At 36.5% G+C, this 19,342-nt stretch overlaps 1 protein-coding gene across 1 annotated transcript in view; it reads right to left on the bottom strand.

Moving 5' to 3' along the window:
• COL4A5 (collagen type IV alpha 5 chain) overlaps positions 1 to 19,342 on the bottom strand; it is a gene marked incomplete at its 3' end in the record, with an annotated part of 264,450 nt that overhangs the window by 123,486 nt on the left and 121,622 nt on the right. The window contains exons 2-4 of the mRNA XM_082610613.1: positions 13,790 to 13,849; positions 7,959 to 8,048; positions 1,440 to 1,484 (exon numbers count right to left, since the gene is read on the bottom strand). Of these exons, the coding sequence (XP_082466739.1) occupies positions 1,440 to 1,484; positions 7,959 to 8,048; positions 13,790 to 13,849 (195 nt within the window). The remainder of the gene's footprint in view (positions 1 to 1,439; positions 1,485 to 7,958; positions 8,049 to 13,789; positions 13,850 to 19,342) is intronic.

Genomic DNA, 19,342 nt, shown 5'->3' with positions numbered 1-19,342 from the left:
AAAAAGGAAATCATTAAAACTTGAAAGCAAACTGGGACCAATGAACCTAACGTACAGCAAGTTGTGGACAGTAATGATACAGAGAAGAGAATTACTTCAAGTGTCTTTAAAACATGATATTTTGACTGAAATTAGTCAATTCAAAGGGGAAAAAAACAACAGCAAAGAAATAATTAGTGGCATTTAAGAATTCTATTATTAGTATTAAAATTGAAATGGTTGTTTTGTTTATTTGCATATTGTTATTTTGAAGCTATTTAGTTTCAACAGTGCTTAGAACATAGTTAATGGTAGCTATAGCTATTAAGAGATATGATTATTATGAAGAGCTTTAATAGTATACTGATATTCAGTTACTACAAAAACCATAGATACATGTCTGCTAAAATAAACTAAGGATTTTGAGTTTCCTCCTTGCTTTTCCAGTGCCCTACCCACCACCAGTCATAAGCAGCACGTAAGGCAATCTACATGTTCTCAAGACGTAGACAGCAAACAGAATGGTTTAAATATTTATATAAAATGTGTACATCTACTAAATTTCTGGAGATCCAGAAGATCAGAATGTTTGTCTTTGTAACACATAAATATGCTATGCCACCACCCATATATTTTACATTCAAATTCAGGGACCTTGTCAATCCACGACAACAGAATTTCAGAGCTAAAAGCGACCTTGGAGATTGTGTTGTTTGACTCTCTAATTTAACAAATGAAGAAATTGAGGCTCAAAAAGTTAAATATGATTTTCCAAAAGCCAGTACTATTTTTAAACTACAGTTTCCTTCCAAATCTAAAACACACTGAAAAGTATATATCAACCTATAAGCTTTTCAGAAAAATTTCATTATATGTGCACTTCAATTTTGAGACACATCCTGATTTCCAGAACATTAAAACTTGAAAAATCATATATCTTAGAACTGAGGAAATATTGTATTCTTCCAAAAATAGTTATTCTTTAACATAACGGTTTAAACTAGTGCTTCACAAACTTGTTCTCTTCAAGATACACAAATAAAATTATAATATTTGTATATAGTACCCGGGGAGGCTACACAGCCTGATGTGATTGATCAGCCCTCTGAACCCAGAGGACTGAGATGATCGCACTGGTTGGGAAGTTCTGCTTTAAATCACTTGTATGATATATATTTTTAATAAATTGAAAAATTGTTGTAATTCAACACTTTCATACTTCTTAACCAAAAGTCTTCTTTCATTAGTTTAACCAGGCATTTGGATATATAAAGATAACTATCAAAATACTAGAGAAAGGCTAGTTGTAGACATATACAAACTCTTAAATTTAACTTTTTAAAGACTTCATTTTTCTTTCTGCATTTCAGTATGAGTCTTTTCTAGTTGCCTCATAACACTTCATTTGCTTCTTCTCTATTTTGACCAACAAAACATTTGATAAAGCAAATATCACTTACTCTGATCCCTTTTGGTCCTGGTGGCCCTGGAATTCCATCACTACCCTGAAAAATACAACATATTTAGTTATTTTTCCTTCAAAAATAGCCCTCAAATAACTAATTTTAGACTGTAAACTGAGACAAATTTTTGTGAACCTTTGTGAAAGTTAGTGAGAAACTTACATACCCAAGGAAGAAGCATGTATTATTGAGACTGAAAGCACTGAGGTAAGTCATATGCTTAAAGAAACGCCTTTATTTACTGAGAAGAAAACTGTTAACATGTAGAAGAAACTTTATACCTGTAAAGTTAATTATGAAGCATGCAAGAAAAAAAAGATGAAATAGTAGTATAGATATTCCCCAAATCATTTATGCATAAACAAAATAAGAGCTGAAAATCTGGGCAGTTTCTATATTGTGTCAATCTGCTTGCATCGTCTCTGGGCCTAAATATGAGCTGTTCTTGAGTTTGCTGTTTTAAACCTTTGCTATGTTTTATAAGACACTTTCTACTGGCAGAGCTAAAAGGAAAAAGAAAACCATAGACTTTCCTTTAAAGCTTCTGCTATAGATTCCATGCAAAAGAGGCTGCCCACATGTTTGTTAATCTATTTACCCATTTCTAGTTACAACCGCATTGCTGAGAATTTAAAGTCTTGCCTCACTAAGTTTTACTATGTAGTTTCTTTTAAAAATGGAATAAAGAAAACCTAATTCTGCTCCAAAAGGCAGGAATTTCAGTGGAACATACAGCTAGTAGGCCACCATCTGAGCCTTTAGATAGTTTTTATTAAACTGGGGCATCTTGCTTTATACAAGTGGCTTTCAAACTACTCTACTTACAACCCTAGAATTTCCCCTGGAGGTCCTTTATGCCTATGTCACCCTCCTTCAATCACTGAAGCTCTGTTTTTATCTGTTTTATTTGGGGTTTCCATGAAGTTTTATTTGGAGAAAAGGTTACCTGATGTCTTAGTTCCTTATGCTCCTCTTACAAATTACCACAAACTTAGTGGCCTAAAATAATACAATCTACAGTTCTGGAAGTCAGAGGTATGATGGGTCTCAGTGGCAGAGCTGTTACTTTCTGGAGATTATATGGAGAGAATTCATTTACTTTCTTTTTCCAGCTTCCAGAGCTACCAGCATCCCTCTGCTCATAGCCCTCTTCTATGTTCAAAGTCAGTGACGGCTGAATGAGTCTTTCTAACATTGCACCACTCTGACACTGACTCTTCTGCCTCCCTCTTCCACACTGAAAGGACCCTTATGATTATACTGGGCCCACCCAGATCATCCAGAATAATTACCCTAGTTTAAAACCAGCTGACTAGCAGCTTTAATTCCACCTGCAATCTTAATTTCACTTACCTATGTAACCTAACATATTCACAGGTTCTGGGGATTAGGTTATGGACATCTTTAGGGGGTGGGCATTATTCTGCCTACCACACCTTGCTTTAAAACAAGGTTAATAATCTACTATTTTCACAAAAGATGCATCTCTAAGGAAATTAAAGTAAATCTAATTCTATTTTAAAACTAGAAAATTGTTTGTTCAATGAATCTTTTTTGTGTCTTCCCACTAAAGGTGAAAATAAGACAAGGATGCCTTAAAACTATACTGGTCATACTAACCAACATGGCTAAATAAGAGAGAGATATTAGAGGTATAAAAATTGGAAAGAATGAGGTAAAACATATTATTTGCAAATAATATGACTGTATGCATGGAAAACCCAAGATATTAAATGAAAAACTATAATCAATAAGATAATTCAGTAAGGTAACTGTATATAAAATTAATACGAAGAATTAATAGCTTTCTTATATACCAACAACTACCAGTTAGAAAACATAATGGAAGAAAATATGCAATTTACAATAGCAGAAAAAGATAAAATATTTAGCAATGAACTGAGCAAGAAATGTATAAGATTCATAAGAAGAAAAGTTTAAAACACTTCTGAAGTTCAAAAAGGAAGATTGGAACAAATGGAAAGGCATTCCATGTCCCTGGATAATAGGAGTCAACACTAAAAAAGTCAATTCTCAACAATTTAGTTACAAATTTGATACAATAAAAATAGAAATAACACGAATTTCTTTTTAAACTGGACAAGGTGACTCTAATGTTTATATGGAAAAATAAACAAGCAAGAACATTGAGAAAAATTCTGAAGAAAAAAAGACCAATGAGGGGACACTAGTACTGGCAGATATAAAAATATAGCATAAGATGTCAATAATTAAAATAGTTTGGTTCTGATATTTGAATAACCAGACCATTGGAAGAGTATGAAAAGTTGAGAAACAGGTCCATATATTCATGTGAATTTGGTATATAATGAAAGTGGCATTGCAAATCCGTGGGGAAAATTATATTGGGACACACTTGTGAGGACATCTGGAAGAAAAAGTGGAACTTACATCACAAACCATACCAGGATGAATTGAAATCAATAAAATATTCACATGAAAAAAGTGAAACTATTAATATACTGGAAAGAACATGGGAGAATTATTTTATACTCTTACAGTGGGGAAGGCATTTAATATTCAAAACACAAATGCCACAAAAGACCTCTGATAAACACACACACACACACACACACACAAATATACATATATACATGCACACACCCAGCGAAGACAAATGACAAACTGGTGGGAAATAATTGTAACTCACAACACAGAGAAAGGGCAATCTCCCTAAAATATAAATAGCTCAGTGAAATATGAAAACACCAACAATCCAGTAGAAAAATGGGAAAATGGTATAAACAGACAGTTCACAGAAATGAAAAGATGCTCAATCTTATTTTTAATAAGAGAAATGCAAACTAAAAGTACATTGAGAGGCCATTTTTCATCTAACAGATTGGCAAGAATCCAAGTTTCATAATAGGATTGGGTGAAGCTATAGGGAAATTGATCTTGTACATTGCTGAACCAAAGATAAATCATACAACTGCTTGGGTGGCAATTTGGCAATATCCACAAAAATATATAAATACATGTATGCTCTGATCCAGCAAAACCACTTCTAGTAATCTTAGAGATGATCCTTTATTGGGGAAAGAAAATCTATTTAAATTGTACATCTTAGCAGCACTGTTTGTGGTAGCAAAAAATTGAAAACCACCTAAATGATCATCAATAGGGAACTGGCTTAATGAGTTATGGTTTATACACACAATATAATACAATGCAGTTATAAAAAATGAGGAGGTTCCGTGTATACTGATATGGGATATCTACAATGTATATCAAGTGAAAAACAAAGGTCAAACCATGCGCTGGATACCATTTTATAAACAAAGGGAGGTAAAAGTGTGTATGTGTGTACATGCATGTATATATTTGTATCTGCACGCATATTCATAAAAAATTCTTGGGCATATTCACAAGAAAATAACATAAGTGGATACTCATTAGGAATATGTAGAACTCAGTGGCTAATGGACACAGTGGAAAGGAGATTTTTTTCATTTTATACCCTTTTTATGTTAATTTATTTTGAACAAAATGAATATATTATCTATTGAAAATCAATTAAATTTTACTTTTAAGAATAAAGAAATCCTTTGGAAATCTTTATATATACACTCCTATATATATTTGTTTTATATATATTTACTTTCATATATGAGTATACAGATTAAAGAATAATCCTACAAAATTTTTGAATTGGTATGTATGTTAACACATACACATGTGCCCAAATACCCAATCACATAAAAAGTATAAATTCAGCTATGTTGGGGAGCATGAAGTCATACTGGAGATAGAAGCACAAAGCGCTTCTAATTCAAAATCCCCAAAGTTTAGAAAGCAGTCAAACCTCCTCCTTTTATGGATATAGAAATGCAATCACAGCAAAAGACTGGATTGCTTTCTAAATTTAAACTGCATACAACCACACCTTTAAAAATTATCATACTATTGTACAACAGTCCCAGTTAATGCTAAACTATTTCAAAAACTCTGATGTAGTTAGCTGTTTTTTTTTTGTTTTTTTTTTTTTGCGGTACACGGGCCTCTCACTGTTGTGGCCTCTCCCATTGCGGAGCACAGGCTCCGGACGCACAGGCTCAGCGGCCATGGCCCACAGGCCCAGCCGCTCCGCGGCACGCGGGATCCTCCCAGACCTGGGCACGAACCCGTGTCCCCCGCATCGGCAGGCGGACCCTCAACCACTGCGCCACCAGGGAAGCCCAGTTAGCTCTTTTTAATCTGACCTAAATCTTTATTAGACCTGCCACCTCTCAGTGAGCATAGTGTGCAAGAAACTCAGCCCCAAATCCCGGGTAAACTCAGATACAAGAAATGTAACTTTATTTTTCTATGGTTCAACTTAATTTCTATTTCAAAGCACCCATTTCACTAAGATGGTTGAAATTTAACCTCAGTTAATTGGACTTCCCACCTCATTTTCACAAGCCTGTGCCTAAGCTATGGAGGGCTTAAGTAGTTCTAAGATGTTGAGGGGTGGGACAGGCTAGTCCAAGCTGGAATCCATTGAGATGTCCCATGCCAGCAGTCTACACGGACTGCTGCTGAGTTAGTGCTCAATTCTACCCACTTGACTCTTTCAGATCTTTCTGCTATTTCTGGGTGCACAAGAAACATTCTGCTGTTTTGCACCTCATTGGACATAGGAAATTCTGTTGTATGGCCCATCTACTTAAATTTTATGCAGTCATTTAGAGTCTTGCCTTTTCCTCAGTGTAAAGTTCTACTCAGGAAATTTAGCACACATCCCTTCTGCTCTTGAATCTAATAAAACTTCCTTGGTGTACTGCCACCTCCTCAGAGATCATGCTCAAGCCTATTCCCACAATCTATGCTATGGTATAGTTAAGTGTTAAAAAGTATTTGTGCATTTAAATTAATTTTCCCCCTTTACTCAGAGGACTACTTGATGAGTATCCATTTGATTTCCTTAATGATCTAATGACACGATGTACCACTATTCCATGAAATAAAATTAGGAAAAAAGGGTTTCTAAACCACTATTATTTTCCAGGAAAATGAACAGAACTGGCCCTTTCATATATCACTTCATCAGTAAAAGAGCCATTAAAAAAAAAAAAAAAAAACAGAAGCTTTTCCCAATCTTAAAATTCACGATTATCTCTTCACATCCTATATCTTAAGATGCATATAAGATGCTATCCTTGCTCGTGGTATAGGAGAAACTGCCCACACAGCAGTCAATGGGGAAGAGTATTCCCAACTGACAGGATAACAGCACCTTTGCATCTATGAGCTTGGGTACAGGAGAAGGAGAGTGTAAGGATATATCGTCTCCTTCTTTCTCTCCCACAGAATAGCCTGTGTGACTTCCACCTCACCAAATTCATTGATACACCTGTCTCAGATAGCTGCCACCACTGTAAATTTGACAAACTGGTAGACATGTCTCTCACCACCCAACCCCATCTATTCCTGGCCTGGTAATGTTTGGAGCTTATGGTTACACTCACTCCTCCAGGCATGCCTGATTGTCCTGCTTGGAATAATTTTGATCATGACCATGATCCATTGGAGCCTCAGATTAATTACCTATTTTTTGACATAACTCCTCAAAGCCCGACCCATTCAGGTCCATGTTGGAATAACCTATGCTTTTCATTTGGGTCCTGAAAAATCAAGAAATGGAATCGAGGAGTCTGGCTCCTGGCTAAAGACTCATGTGTGATTTTTCAGGCCCAACCATATGGTAAGCCTCATAGAGAAAAGCTGCCCATCCCACACCAGAATTAGTGCACAGCCAATGCATGTCAGTCTCTGAAGGGAATTGTAGTAAAGGAGTCAATCCCCCTGGCTGGTCATGCTCTTATGCATATCTGCACTGAAAGGCCTCTTTATATGGAACCTTGGTGAAGACGTCTTCATTGAGAGAGGGGGCACCTTGAGGACATTTTTTCTGTACTCTGACTCAGTAGTTCTCCACTCCTAGCCCTTCCCCCTCCCTTCTTTCATCCCGCTGTCAGGTATAATAAAAAACAGCAGTTTTTTGCTCCAAGCTCCCTGAGCAGTGAAACAATTCCCTCGTGTCTGTGCTGATCCATTTCACCCTCACTGGCACTGTTCCTTGAAGAATAAAGGAAGAGTGGGGGAGTCCACAATTTCTCTGGTTTATGTTTTGCTTATACACACTGTCACAGTAAGTGACTAAAGGCTTGGCTGTTACTTTCATTTTGGCTTGTTGTCTTAATCAGTACTCTGACACCTGGCAGTTAAGCTCTCTCTAGCTCAGCTGAGCTCCTGACAGGACTTAATTTTTGTTAAGGATCCCAATGACCACACACAATTGACAGCTTCCAAAAGCATTTGAATACAGCAGTAATAGTCAGCTTTTTTAAAAAAAACAACAATAATGAAGTATAGATTCTTGGCCATTCTATTGTTTTATTTAAATATTAGTTTCTGGCTATAATTCAGTAACTTTTTAATTGATTTGACACGTGTCCCACATTAAGATGGCTTAATTCCTTTGGTATTACTGGTTGGTAACTTGGCACATACCTTTTGTCCCCGAGGCCCTGGCGGCCCTTCTGGACCTGGAAATCCAGGCAAACCTGGATGGCCTTCCAAACCTGGAAATCCTCTCTCCCCCTGCAATTGAACAAGAATGAAAGATAAAGTCATTTGTGAATTTTCAAGCACAAACGTGGTTGAGATTCAAAAACATCAAATGACTATCTAGAGAAGACTAAATTAATTTAATTATGCTAAGTTCAGAGTATCCACTAACATGGAGAAACCTGTAAGATATGAGTGGAAAAATACAAACCACTCTGAATTTATATCGTATTTGGTAATGTAATCTCTTGCTTTCTCATAAAAGTAAAAAGCTTATCAGAAATGAAGTTTAAATATACTGACATCAAGAATTTAACAGGGAAGATGGCAATAAATATAGGAAACCAGGAATGAAGGGGTTACATGAAATAAGTATGGTTCAGGGATGAAGAAGTGTAAAAGGAAAACATCAGAGAAGATTTCAGGTTTTCTGTGGAGTACAGAGTTGCAGGATTATTCAGAATGGAAATTCATTTGCTGATTAGTGATGAGTTAGCTAGAAAAAGGCTCTACAACATCAAAATTTTTATATTTTTCTCTGATTGTAAAATCAATACAAAAAGGAATAAATGTTTGTTGTAGAGGAAAAGAAAAAACCACCAGCAATTGTGACTCAAGTCCCAGTTCTGCCCACAGCACTTATCAACACCAGCACAGGAGGTCTGTCTACCTACTAGTGAGGGTCTACATCTTATCAGCATCTATCAGGAAAGGCTGCCTGATGTGCATATCTATACAACCAGATAGGTGGGTGTTGCAGGGCGACCATGTATACTAATATACCATTAGGTAGACACATTAGGGTTAGTTAACTTGCGTACAGTCAATTATATTAAGAGTGTGAACCCTAACATCTCTAGGGGATCCAGTAACAGAAAGCAAATTCACCACTATTAAGTTTAAGAACCCTAAGGGCTCACAGCTCCATGGCATGTGCTTCCAACTGCAGTGCTGCAAGCAGTTCCTCTACTTTCCTAAGGCTTGAAGGTGGAGTCTCTGGCCAGAGGCTCTGGACCTTGTTCTGGGAACCCTCTTCTCCCCAGATCCTATCCACAGTGACAGCCTAGACAGCACCTGAGAAAGAGAAAGCATCCATATCTACAAGGCAACTGACTAATGGGCCACTAGAAGCACTTACCCTTGGAGGTTAAGGTACAACAGACTTTCATTCATAACCCCAGTATGTGTGTGTATCTGTGTGTGTCTGTGTGTGTGTGGCAACAGGGGGTAAATACTAAGTTTAGCCTAGATAGCTTAGATGATCTTGTATTGAATAACTTCTTATGTTGAAACACCCTACAATAAATATAAGCACCTTGAAAAGGCTACTTCTGGTCAGTTTTCACTTATTACTTCAAAGCCAATGAAGCAAATGTTAGCCAGTTAAGGGTAGGCCTAAACATTCCTGTAGCTTTGACAATAATTATTACTGACATATTACAGCATTTTCTCTCTATTTTCTATAAATATATCTCTTTATTGTTTCAATTACTCATAGAATTATGATAATTTAGTATCCATCAATCTCAATGCTATTATTTTGAAGGAAATAGAACAAGAGAAGAAAAATAAAAGATTCAAAAATTTTAGAGCTGGATTGGCTCAAATAATTACATAGCCCATACTGGCAGAGCGGGTAGTAGAAATCTGACCACAAGTGCCAGTCAGAAAGGAAGCTAGAAGGAAAAAAACAATCTAGTTCCAGTAGATTTCCATAAGTAGAAAACACAGCTACGTTTTGGGATCTCCGCTAGTATTTAGAGCATATCTCTGCCAAAACTTGAGGAAAATGCTTGAAGAGAGCTATATTTTCTCAGAAGCAAAACTGCTACCCAGGCTATAGATATGAGAGGAATACACTAGAAACTGAAAGTAGAGAGTGCTAAAAAGCTTAACTGTGTTGGTATTAATAAAAACCATATACCTATACCAGATACTTGTCCTGAAATCTCACACTATAGTCAAACAATGTTGTAGTCCTATGTAGCTGACAGAGCAATATTATACCACAGAACATAGAAGGGCAATTACTGGAAAGTAGCAAAAAGAATTGCAATAGCAATCCCCAGCCTTTGAAAGGTAGAAAGTTTCCTGCAGTAGAAACTATAGAAGGCTTCCATGAGGAGAGGGTGCCAGGAGGGTCCTCTACCTAATTCCTAATACAGATGGTAGGGAAGGCTGACATTTGTTATGTGCCTACCCTTTGCTACTGGTTGTCAGGCAATTATTTAATCCTTACAGCTACCTAGATTTTACTGTAATTTTCTAACACTCACTAACATAGAAAATGGTGTAGTACATCTGTTTCTGAAGGTCAAACTTTAAAAACAAACCTGGTTTATGCTGCCTGCCCATATTTGAATAAAAAATCAGTCTTATTTTTCTTTATGGAATAATATTCTTCTCCCCCTGCCTGTCGTTTAAATATTGGTATTACTCTGGAGGCCCTTTTTTGACCCTTTTTCACTCTTTCCCTGGGAAATCTCAAACATCAACACATTTTGCCCTAAAAACTGGGCTCACAGGGCCAGCTATCATAAACATCTCCACTTGAATATCACACAGATGTTAAAAAAAAAAAGAAAAAAAGAAACAGGCTGGGACCTGGGACCCTTTGCTGTAGTGCTGCAATGCTTGCACCTGGACACACCTCTCCTCCAGCAACAAAACACAAAGAAACTATATGGGACTAAACATAACTGCATGCATGTGCAGTTGGGGCAAATTCTGGACCCAAAAAGTTACAAAAGATCAAAAAACCCAACTGCCACTTTTGAAGAGCCTGGAGCAAAAACAGGGTGTCAGGAGCAAAAGCAGGGTACTGAGCATGCCCCCTGCACACACCACCAGAGGGGTGGGCAAAACACCTAAGCCACCCCTCTGGCCCGATCCCTGGATGCACCCCTACCCCTGCTGCAGCAGGGGCCCCAGTAAAGCCTTGCCTTAAAAAAAAAATCCATGATGGATTTTGGTAAATGCTTTCTTTGCATCTGCTGAGATAGTTACCTGGTAGGCTTATTTATGTTTAAAATTTGTATTTAGGGGGCTTCCCTGGTGGCGCAGTGGTTGAGAGTCCGCCTGCTGATGCGGGGGACACGGGTTCGTGCCCTGGTCCGGGAAGATCCCACGTGCCGCGGAGCGGCTGGGCCCGTGAGCCATGGCCGCTGAGCCTGTGCGTCCGGAGCCTGTGCTCCGCAACAGGAGAGGCCACCACAGTGAGAGGCCCATGAGAGGCCCATGAGAGGCCCACGTACCGCAAAAATAAATAAATAAATAAAATTGTATTTAGTCTTTTAATATGGTGAATTATAATTTTGGTTTTCAAATGTCAAACCAACCATGCATTCCTTGCATAAACCCCACTTTGTAAGAACACATTATCCACTTTATATGCCATTGGATCTGATTTGCTAAAATTCTGTTCTTCATTTCTGCATCTATGTTAATGAGCTATAGTTTAATGATTTTTAAAATTTTATCTTTGTCTGGTTTGGGTATTAGGGCATATTTGTTTCATAAAATTAGCTGGACATCAGCCCTAATGCTTCCATTTTCTAAGTTTATGCAAGATTGATATTGTCTCTTACATAAATGTTTCACATAATTCATCAGTGAAAACTTCTGGACTGGAATTTTTATGTGTGTGTGGGAAGAGTTTGATAATTCAATTTCCTTAGTAGATATAGGGCTAGTCATATTTTGCTTCATTTAGTTACTTAGTTAGTTTTAGGTAATGTGTATTTCTCAAGTTATCTGTCCATCTTTCTTCAGTGTTCTTCATTCTGCTGTTAAAAGGCCACCTGGTAAATTGTTCTTTCTTATATTTTGCTTTTCAAATCTACATTTCCCTCCTTTTTATTTCACAATTTCCAGTGCTCTGTTGCAATTCTCTATCTGTTCACTCATTATTAGCAGAGTTCCCTTTAAATCAACAAATATATTTATCCTACCTGCTTTAAATCTTTGTCTAAAAATTCTAACATCTGTGTTATTTCAGAGTTAGTTTTCATTGATTGGTCTTTTTCTTGACCATGGGTCACTTTTACTTGTTACTTCACATGTCTAGTAAGTTTTAATTGCATAGTGGACACTGTAGTTAATATGTACACATACTGGATTCTTTTATATTGTCTAAAAAGTATTGAACTTTTGTTTTAGGAAATAGCTACCTCAGCTGAACTAACACTTAAAATTCTGTTTTCCTTTCAAGGGACAGCAGTTAAGTCTATGTTCACTTATTGCAGGCTTCCAGCTGTCCCTTCTTGCTGGGTTGCATAAATCTTCCCCTATACATATAAAGTCCAGGGTCCAACCAAGTATTTGGGCTGCATTTACAAGCAGATTTTTGGTCTCTCCATTCTGTGACTCCCTCCATTCCAGCATATCTCCCATCATTTTCCAGCCATTCTGGCATCCTCAGTTCTGTCCTTGACTTCTCAAGCCACTGAGACTTTGTTTTTCTGTCTGGGTTCTTGCCATCCTTTGCCCTGCAGACTGAAGTGCCCACCCAGGAGAAAAGGCACATAAGTGCAAACTTGCCCACTGTACTTCCCTTCTTTAAAAGACTCCTCCTCTCTACTTTTTTCCTACTTTGGCCACTCTCCTGTACTATTAAATAGTTGTTATATTTTGTCCAGAGTGTTTACTTCTTATCTTAAGGAGAGTTAATCTGATAAAAGTCATTCCGCTAATATCAGAAATGAATCCCTCTTGGTCTTTTTACTGCTACAGAAAGCAGCTTTACTATAAAACTATTCCCCTCAAGCTAATGTTATTCAAATAAGCGTTCTGTATAACACTCTTCAATTATTATTAATAGGTGTTTCGTTAGAAGGAAGGAAAGTGGGTTAAATTGTTAAATAGAGCTTGGAAATACAGCACTGCAAAACAAACAAATAGGTTTCTTTACTCCAGGACTTTTAAACATCTTTAGTATGCTAGTGTAACTTCTATATGCCTGAATGGAATATGCTCTTGAGATATTATCCCAAACTTTTTCATATATCATTAGTAATATTCAATAATTCATTCAAAAATATTCACTGAGCCCCAAAGAGTGAAGACTAGGATACGATCACCTTCCTCCTAGTACAATTCCATTTTGGCCACAATTCACTATCCCTTTTTAATCTTCTGTTTTCAATGTCAGTCACTGATTCATAGTGGCTAGGTTTATGCTATTTAATCATCACCAATACTTACTTTGTAATCATCATATCTATATAATAGGGATGCTGCTGTGGGAAAAGTGAGATGAAAACAGAGATAGACCAATCGTTAACTTAAATGGATTAGATAAAAATACATGAAACACATGAAATTGTATGGTAACTAGCACAGATTAGTCGCCTGATAAATGTTTGGTTCCTTAAGAGTTTTGCATTATTTTGCCTACTAAGTCATTGACTGCAAAAAGATTCATCAGAGGTTGGCAGACTACAGCTCTCAGGCCAAATTCAGTCAGATCCCTGTTTTGTATAGTACAAGAGCCAACAATTTTTTACACTATTAAAGGGCTACTTTTAAAAAAGGAGAAAAATATGTGACAGAGACCTTATGAGCCTCACAAAGGCTAAATTATTTACCATATGGATTTTTACAGAAAGTGTTTGCTGATCTCTGAGATATAGTCTAATCCTTAAAGCAATCTAAAATAAGCAGTACAGTAAAATTCATTTTATCTAATTAGATGCTGAGGTACAAGCCCTGTTTTTTTTAAAAAAATATTAAAATCACGATTTTATTGGTTTTTTAAGGCTCATCTCATATCTTACCTTTTCTCCTTTTATACCACTACAGTCACACTTTGATCCTGGAGAACACCCATAGCAAGCCTATAAGGAAGAGAAAAAGGGAGGAAAATCGTTAAATATGAACCTGAAAAACAGACTCTGACTTATAGCTCAAATGAATTCAACAATCCAAACTTGTAAAACAACTACCAGAAAAACATCTGAAAGGATATATACAAAATTGCAAACAATGGCTACCTCTGGGGAATCTTTCATCTTTTATTGTATATATTTCTGTTTGAACTTTTCAAAATGAGCAAATACTTATAATTTTAAAGTGAAAAATGTCTTTTTAAAAATGAAAAAGAAATCCATACAACTTCCCTGTAATATGATTTTCAGCTCGAAGGAACTCATTTTCTCTCCTAACATCACTTGTAAGAAATTACCTCTCAATCTATATTAGCAAAGACCTTGGCAACTAGCCAAAGATGCCTGCCACTTAAAGTCCCTTGCTCTTCTGCATTCATGAGCATGAAATACATACTGTCTTTTACCACCTTTCTTTTCTTTGCTTCCACTATTTCATCACTAGTAGCTCAGTCTCTAATAGCTCCAAGCTTTACCACAAAAGTTGTTCCCACAGCCTAGGTGTCCTAAATAGCCACTCGTAACAACTTCATTCACTCATATGAGGAATTGAGGTACTAGAGCCAGAAAAATATACTCCTCCAAAATAAGAACCTGTAGGACAAGAAGACAATAGATGTTGTCTGCCATCCAGAACTATCCTTTACTCTGGCATGAAGCTGAACTGCTTAGAAAAACAAATAGTAATTAGTTTAACATATGTAGATAGCTCAGCATTTATGTACAATAAGGGGTTATGCTTCTCATCAAATAAGAGAAATTTTTATGTGATGTAAATACCAAATAATGTTTATCAATGTTCAGCCATGGGAGACTATGAATTAAAATGTACCTTAGCCTCCTTCCCAACATTCCACGCTGTTCTTTACTCCAATCACTATAAGAGTACCTTCCTCAGTCCTTAACAAACTACTAACCTTGTCCTTCTGGTTAGAAATCCTAACCCACTCAGCTGCAACTCGAAGTCACCCTCATACTGAAACTCCTTTTCCTGATTATAACAGCAAACTACAGTGGCTTGATGTTGGGGGAAATCTCTCATTCACATTGCAAAAGACTGTTCCAATAAAAGATGTGAACTTGACATTTCTAATTGAAACTGTTATATAGCCACTATTTATTATACATAGGTGATTAGGTTATATACTCTGCTTTTAGTACTATATGCCAACTACATTAAGAGTTAAATAGACTTATTTTTATTTTTTAAACATCTTTATTGGAGTATAATTGATTTACAATGGTGTGTTAGTTTCTGCTTTATAACAAAGTGAATCAGCTATACATATACCTATATCCCCATATCTCCTCCCTCTTGCAACTCCCTTCCACCCTCCCTATCTCACCCCTCTAGGTGGACACAAAGCACCGAGCTGATATCCCTGTGCCATGCGGCTGTTTCCCACCAGCTATCTATTTTACATTTGGTGGTGTATATATGTCCATGCCACTCTCTCACTTCAGCCCAGCTTACCCTTCACCCTCCCCATGCCCTCAAGTCCATTCTCTATGTCTGCGTCTTTATTTCTGTCCTACCCCTAGGATCTTCAGAACCATTTTTTTTTTTTTAGATTCCATATATATGTGTTAGCATATGGTATTTGCTTTTCTCTTTCTGACTTACTTCACTCTGTATGACAGTCTCTAGGTCCATCCACCTCACTACAAATAACTCAGTTTTGTTTCTTTTTCTGGCTGAGAAATATTCCATGGTATATATGTGCCACACCTTCTTTATCCATTCATCTGTCGATGGGCACTTAGGTTGCTTCCATGCCCTGGCTATTGTAAACAGAGCTGGAATAAACATGGTGGTACATGACACTTTTTGAATTATGGTTTTCTCAGGGTATATGCCTAGTAGTGGGATTGCTGGGTTGTATGGAAGTTCTATTTTTAGTTTTTTAAGGAACCTCCATACTGTTCTCCATGGTGGCTGTATCAATTCACATTTCCACCAACAGTGCAAGACAGTTCCCTTTTCTCCACACCCTCTCCAGCATTTATTGTTTGTAGATATTTGATGATGGCCATTCTGAACCGTGTGAGATGATATCTCATTGTAGTTTTGATTTCAATTTCTCTAATGATTACTGATGTTGAGCATCCTTTCATGTGTTTGTTGGCAATCTGTATATCTTCTTTGGAGAAATGTCTATTTAGGTCTTCTGCCCATTTTTAATTGGGTTGTTTTTTTGATAATGAGCTGCATGAGCTGCTTATATATTTGGAGATTAATCCTTTGACAGTTGTTTCGTTTGCAAACATTTTCTCCAATTCTGAGGGTTGTCTTTTCGTCTTGTTTATGGTTTCCTTTGCTGTGCAAAAGTTTTTAAGTTTCATTAGGTCACATTTGTTCATTTTTGTTTTTATTTCCATTACTCTAGGAGGTGGGTCAAAAAGGATCTTGCTGTGATTTCTGTCACAGAGTGTTCTGCCTATGTTTTCCTCTAAGAGTTTTATAGTGTCTGGCCTTACATTTAGGTCTTTAATCCATTTTCAGTTTAGTTTTGTGTATGGTGTTAGGGAGTGTTCTAATTTCATTCTTTTACATGTAGCTGTCCAGTTTTCCCAGCACCACTTTTTGAAGAGGCTATCTTTTCTCCGTTTTATTATCTTGCCTCCTTTATCAAAGATAAGGTGACCATATGTGCGTGGGTTTATCTCTGGGCTTTCTATCCTGTTTCATTGATCTATATTTCTGTTTTTGTGCCAGTACCATACTGTCTTGATTACTGTAGCTTTGTAGTATATAGTCTGAAGTCAGGGAGCCTGATTCCTCTAGTCCTATTTTTCTTTCTCAAGATTGCTTTGGCTATTCAGGGTGTTTTGCATTTCCACACAAATTGTGAAACTTTTTGTTCGAGTTCTGTGAAAAAGGCCATTGGTAGTTTGATAGGGATTTCATTGAATCTGTAGATTGCTTTGGGTAGTATATTCATTTTCACAATGTTGAATCTTCCAATCCAGGGACATGGTATATCTCTCCATCTGTTTGTATCATCTTTAATTTCTTTCATCAGTGTCTTATAGTTTTCTGCATAAAAGTCTTTTGTCTATTTAGATAGGATTATTGCTAGGTATTTTATTCTATTTTTGCAATGGTAAATGGGAGTGTTTCCTTAGTTTCTCTTTCAGATTTTTCATCATTAGTGTATAGGAATGAAAGAGATTTCTGTGCATTTATTTTGTATTCTGCAACTTTACCAAATTCATTGATCAGCTCTAGTAGTTTTCTGGTAGCATCTTTAGGATTCTGTATGTATAGAATTATGTCATCTTCAAACAGTGACAGTTTTACTTCTCCTTTCCTGTTTGGATTCCTTTTGTTTCTTTTTCAGCTCAGAGTGCTGTGGTTAAAACTTTCAAAACTATGTTGAATAATAGTGGTGAGAGTAGGCAACCATGTCTTGTTCCTGATCTTAGTGGAAATGGTTTCAGTTTTTCACCATTGAGAATGCTGTTGGCTATGGGTTTGTGATATATGCCCTTTATTATGTTGAGGTAAGTTCTCTCTATGCCTACTTTCTGGAGAGTTTTTATCATAAATGGGTGTTGAATTTGGTCAAAAGATTTTTCTGCATCTATTGAGATGATCATATGGTTTTTCTCCTTCAATTTGTTAATATGGTGTATCACATTGATTGATTGCTGTATATTGAAGAATCCTTGCATTCCTGGGATAAACCCCACTTTATCATGGTGGATGATATTTTTAATGTGCTTCTGGATTCTGTTTGCTAGTATTTTGTTGAGGATTTTTACACCTATGTTCATCAGTGTATTGGCCTGTAGTTTTCTTTTTCTATGACAACTCTGTCTGGTTTTGGTGTCCGGGTGATGGTGGCCTCGTACAGTGAGTTTGGGAGTGTTCCTCCCTCTGCTATATTTTGGAAGAGTTTCAGAAGGATAGGTGTTAGCTCTTCTATAAATGTTTGACAGAATTTGCCTGTGAAGCCATCTGGTCCTAGGTTTTGGTTTGTTGGCAGATTTTTAATCACAGTCTCAATTTCAGTGCTTGTGATTGGTCAGTTTATATTTTCTACTTCTTCCTGGTTCAGTCCCAGAAGTTGTGCTTTTCTAAAAATTTGTCCATTTCTTTCAGGTTGTCCATTTTATTGGCATATATTGCTTGTAGTAATCTCTCATGATCCTTTGTATTTCTGCAGTTTCAGTTGTTACTTCTCCTTTTTCATTTCTAATTCTATTGATTGAGTCTTCTCTCTTTTTTCCTTGATGAGCCTGGCTAATGATTTATCCATTTTGTTTATCTTCTTAAAGTACCAGCTTTTAGTTTCACTGATCTTTGCTATTGTTTCCTTCATTTCCTTTTCATTTATTTCTGATCTGATCTTCATGATTTCTTTCCTTCTGCTAACTTTGGAGTTCTTTTGTTCTTCTATCTCTAATTGCTTTAGGTGTAAGTTAGTATGCTTATTTATGATTTTTCTTGTTTCTTGAGGTAGGATTGTATTTCTATAAACTTCCCTCTTAGAACTGCTTTTGCTGCATCCCATAGGTTTTGAGCCGTCATGTTTTCACTGTCATTTGTTTCTAGGTATTTTTTGATTTCCTCTTTGATTTCTTCAGTGATCTCTTGGTTATTTAGTAGCATATTGTTTAGCCTCCATGTGTTTGTATTTTTTATAGTTTTTTTCCTGTAATTGATATATAGTCTCATAGTGTTGTGGTCGGAAAAGATACTTGATACGATTTCAATTTTCTCTAAATTTACCAAAGCTTGATTTGTGACCCAAGATATGCTCCATCCTGGAGAATGTTACATGTGCACTTGAGAAAAAAGTATATTCTGTTATTTTTTTTATTCTGTTATTTTTTGATGGCATGTTCTATAAATATCAATTAAGTCCATCTTTTTTAATGTATCATTTAAAGCTTGTGTTTCCTTATTTGTTTTCATTTTGATTGATCTGTCCACTGGTGAAAGTGGAGTGTTAAAGTCCCTTACGATTATTGTGTTACTGTCAATTTCCCCTTTTATGGCTGTTAGTGTTTGCCTTATGTATTGAGGTGCTCCTATATTGAGTGCATAAATATTTACAACTGTTATATCTTCTTCTTGGATTGATCCCTTGATCATTATGTAGTGTTCTTCCTTGTCTCTTGTAACATTCTTTATTTTAAAGTCTATTTTGTCTGATGTGAGAATTACTACTCCAGCTTTCTTTTGATTTCCACTTGCATGGAATATCTTTTTCCATTCCCTCACTTTCAGTCTGTATGTGTCCCTAGGTCTGAAGTGGGTCTCTTGTAGACAGCGTATATACGGGTCTTGTTTTTGTATCTATTCAGCCAGTCTATGTCTTTTGGTTGGAGCATTTAATCCGTTTACATTTAAGGTAATTAGCAATATGTATGTTCCTATTACCATTTTCTTAATTGTTTTGGGTTTGTTTTTGTAGATCTTTTCTACTTCTTGTGCTT

The sequence above is a fragment of the Mesoplodon mirus genome, assembly GCF_964341445.2.
Source record: "Mesoplodon mirus genome assembly, chromosome: X".
NCBI classification, from domain to species: Eukaryota; Metazoa; Chordata; class Mammalia; order Artiodactyla; family Ziphiidae; genus Mesoplodon; species Mesoplodon mirus.
The sequence above is the reverse complement of the archived record's forward strand: the minus strand, read 5'-3'. Positions and strand labels throughout refer to the sequence as shown.